Source organism: Sinocyclocheilus rhinocerous, unplaced genomic scaffold (assembly GCF_001515625.1).
Source record: "Sinocyclocheilus rhinocerous isolate Xijiao unplaced genomic scaffold, SAMN03320098_v1.1 scaffold2695, whole genome shotgun sequence".
Taxonomy (NCBI): domain Eukaryota; kingdom Metazoa; phylum Chordata; class Actinopteri; order Cypriniformes; family Cyprinidae; genus Sinocyclocheilus; species Sinocyclocheilus rhinocerous.
In genome coordinates this window covers 285,794-290,118 of record NW_015637529.1, presented here as the reverse complement: position 1 = coordinate 290,118, position 4,325 = coordinate 285,794, and the positions used below count along the sequence as shown (strand labels likewise).

General features: G+C 34.7%; 1 protein-coding gene across 1 annotated transcript in view; it reads right to left on the bottom strand.

Annotated features, from left to right (window-relative positions):
- Positions 1–4,325, bottom strand: part of slc37a1 (solute carrier family 37 member 1) — a 16,741-nt gene that overhangs the window by 6,740 nt on the left and 5,676 nt on the right. Inside the window, exons 6-9 of the mRNA XM_016563903.1 lie at positions 3,290–3,398; positions 1,352–1,429; positions 1,131–1,259; positions 961–1,051 (exon numbers count right to left, since the gene is read on the bottom strand). Coding sequence (XP_016419389.1) covers positions 961–1,051; positions 1,131–1,259; positions 1,352–1,429; positions 3,290–3,398 — 407 coding nt within the window. The remainder of the gene's footprint in view (positions 1–960; positions 1,052–1,130; positions 1,260–1,351; positions 1,430–3,289; positions 3,399–4,325) is intronic.

Below are 4,325 nucleotides of genomic sequence, written 5' to 3'. Positions count from 1 at the left end.
CGTTCGGCACGCTGCATTGAGCAGCCATGTTCAGTTTTTAATTGTAGTGTCTGTTCTTTTACTGAACTAAATGATTTTTATTACATAAGAAAAATCAAAACGACGGTGGGGGTCGGTTTTGTCTTCTCTTCCAGATGAACTGAATCATGACATTCATGACGTTCACTCATGGGCGATTCATATTCAAGCACGAATGAGAACCGTTTCACGGGGGATGCCAGGTGTTCGGAAAAAAAGAAAAAAAAGAATAGTCGAATATCAAAATTGAAAATCGAATGCCAACCCACCGAACGAATATTCGAATAATCGAATATTCTGGCCCAGTCCTAGATTGAGGCATCAATTTATGTCTTGTGAAGTGAAACACTGCATTGTTTGTAAGAAACAAATCCATCAAGGCATTTTAACCTTAAACCAATGCTTCTGACCAAAATATGAGCCCGTAATCCAAAATAACTATTCGTCCAGAGAAAAAGTCCATCTCCTATTGTTCTCTCACATCAAAATCCAACAACATATTTGTTTAGAACTGTTTTAGACTGTTTTCACTTGTAAACAGAGCTTTATCTGTGCATATTTCTCTCCTGATTCAGACGAGATGACTTTTTTTACTGGAGAAAGCAATATTATGGATAGAGGACTCATATTTGGATACATATTGGACTCTCATTCTGACGGCACCAATTCACTGCAGAGGATCCATTGGTGAGCAAGTGATTTAATGCTAAATTTCTCCAAATCTGTTCTGATGAAGAAACAAACTAATCTACATATTACATATTGAATGGCCTGGGGGGGGGGGTACATTTCAGTAAATTTTCTTTTTTGGGTGAACTATTCCTTAAGCCCCATACCAAAAAAAAAAAAAAAACACTACATCAGGAGAACTACAGAAATCAAGTATTTGTGGTCACAATATCACAGAAATTATGAGATCTCATATTAAATATTGCGAGTTACCTGCTTTAGTGATATAGAGGGGCAGCCAGAAGAGGAAGGTATAACTGACCAATTTGGCAAACAGCAGACAAAGAGAGAACTCCACCACTCCCTGCAAACACACAGCAGGAGAAACTTCAGTGACGCTGTAACACACGCTGATGATGGACAGACGGATGGGCCGCACTCACAGGAATGCGCAGAGCTCCCATGAAGCTGATGGCTGACGGTTCGGCCTCGCTCTTCACCACGACCACCTGCTGTACAGGAACACACACTCCAATACTCTCCTGTCCCAGCAGAAGCTCCGTGTCCCAGCTCTAACAACCACAGCAGACAGGACAGTAAAATATCTCAATTAATACTTCTAAAGGAGTGATGGATAGAAAAATACACAGTGAGGTGGACAAACCTGTGCTTTAGCTCCTGGCTTGTACTGCAAGTAAAGGTCTTTATGTCCATTCACACCATTCCAGTTTTTATGAAGCTTCTGATAAAAAACATAAGAGTTCATAATGTCACATTGACAAAAAAAAGAGCAATGCATAGACAGGATATATTCTGCATTTATTTGTTATATTAATTTTATTTTATTATCATGATAACACAGGACACATGGGTAGTTGAAATGACATTCCATGACATTTCTCCTCTCTTTATTTTGTAATTAATTTATTTAATTAGACATTATGAAGGGCCAAATAGGCAATGGTTATAAAAAAACCTGAATATTTATTTATAAATACTGAACATAGTTAGAATTCTTAATATGAATGTAAATCCAAATATATAGTTACAAACGGAATAGATACAAACAGAATTTATAAAACTAAATCCAAACATTTATTTATAAATTTTGAATATAAAGAAATAATTTTGAACATATAATTAAGTACAAATATATAGTTATAAGTCTTAATATGCAGATACAAATCTGAATATATAAATCGAAATCAAACCATGCATTTATAAATTCATGAAAATCTGAAAATATAGTTATAATAAACCCTGAATATATATTAATACATTTGATCAGGCATATTGAAGCTTTTTATATTTAACTAAGCCAAACAAGCTCAGACTTAATATAATTACTTCCTGTTTGGTCCTTCATAATATATACAAACATTCATTTAACAACTATTAAATAATAAATGTTTACATTATAATTTTAAAAAAAAAAAGAAGAAATGGAATATTTCAGCTTTTAAATTTGTATTTGTCATACCCTGAAAAAAAACAAGTGATATCAAAAAGTTGAGTAAAAGTGGTGAGGAACTTAATAAAATGGCGACAAGTTACAGAATGAAAAGATTTCACTAAACACCTGTTAGGAAAAAAAAAAAAAAGGTTTTGTGTCCATGTCTATGTCTATGTCAACTACCAATATATTATATATCTAAATGCTAGATATTTGCATAGATTTCCAATAAGTGCATCTGGTGCTAGTATCATTGACCCAATTCCCAATTCACTCTAGAGGGGTAGACAAAAATACTGTGGCGTAACACCTCCTAAATTGCAATTAATTAATCGCTATGAATATTTAAGGATGCTTTAGAAGCAAACCAAGAGGTATTAGCATAAACAATGACAGAGAATCAAGAATTATGCAGCGGCAAGCTGAAAAAAAAAAAAGTGTTTGAAGTTTCTCTTGAATTTGATTAATTCCTCCTCCACAGTCAAAATGAGGAAAAGAGGCATCAATCTACATTTGCTCCTGCTGTCACCCCCTTCCTCCATCCCTAACATCTCTGTTACTCCTGATTAGCCACTCCTCCTGAATCAAATCAGTCTGATGAAGTGTTTCAGAAATGTGAACTCTGCCTGTTTTAGAAGAGCACCTCACGCTCTACTGAGACTCGCAGGTGTACACATCACAGCGCCGTTGTCATAGCGACTGCTGTTGCGCATGAGTGCGTCATGTTATCAAACTAACCTTTTCCTCAGACCGCTGGGAAAAGACATTAACATACAGACTCTGACTCTCTCTCAGGTTTTGTTTATATATATTGCAAAAATAGAATTTTTCTGCTGATTCAAACTAGTTTAGTTTTTGTCACCTGAACAGCAAAAACCACATGAAATCTGATATTTACAAGCCCAATACAAACCACATTGATTGATTTTTTTTGGAATGAGTATTGACAGGCCTGTCTAAAAAAAACTAATTCGATTAATTCGCCTGCAAAATTACAGAGCAGACTTGTCATTCCTGAGAGACTGGATTGGAAACCCACATCGGATTTGTGTACAGTATGAACAAAACCTTAAAGGCATATACTAATACTACTGTTCAAAAGTTTGGGGTTGTTAAGTTTTTTTTTTATGTTTTTGAAAGAATTATCTTATGGATGTCATAGACGTATCCCAGTCCAAACAGACAGGTGAAAAGCCCACTGGTCAACATGCCCACAGTCAGGTACAGGCGAATGGGCAAACGCTCTCCAATTATTCCACTGAAAAGGTTGTATTAAGAATGTTAGCAACAAAAAGTAAACACATTTCATGTTGGGGAGTTAGTTCAAACTGTTCAGTAAGTCTATTCAAAACTTAATTTGAGGCATTTTTTAAGTATTAAAATATTTTAGTAACAAATTACATCAAAACTCATTATTTTTCAAATTAATTGAATGAAAAACAAAGTAGAAAACATGACTTGTTTATAGCAAAAGGTTAGCTCACCTAAATATGAAAATTCTGTCATCATTTACTGACCCTCAAGTCGTTCTCAATCCATATAACTTTCATTCATCTTCGAAACACAAATAAAAATATTTTAAATAAAAACTGAGAGATTTCTGCTCCTCCACGGAATGTCCATTACACTAAACATTTATAAAGTTCTTAAAGACACGCTTGAGTGTCCATTTAACATATTTGATTGCCCTATGTATCAATATTTATATGCAAATAAAAGCCTAAATTGAATCAGACTTGAATTGTTTACTTTAACAATGTCTTTATGAACTTTTTAAAGCATCAATGACTACGTTTACATGGACATAAGTAATCTAATTATTTACCTTATTCTAAATAAGTCAATATTATGATTAAGGTGTTTACATGAGTTGCTTTTAGAATATTCCTTTCATCTTCCCGTTTTACATGTTATATTACGTCCCCACATGACGAAATCCGACGTCCCCTCCAGAATTTCACGTATAAACATATAGTTCGTCTGCGTTATGATGCCATATACAGTTTTGGATGTTTCATTTTTAATTTTACGAAAGCTTCAAGTGCAGATAATGATTTGTCATGCTATATGAGCAAACAGACGACGGTGGTGTTGAAGCCATGCTCTTTTGTTTGCCGTCAAACGGTTGAGCACTGCCGTGTGTGTATCCTGTCGCAAAATGCGGCCAAAAGTCCTACACAATGGT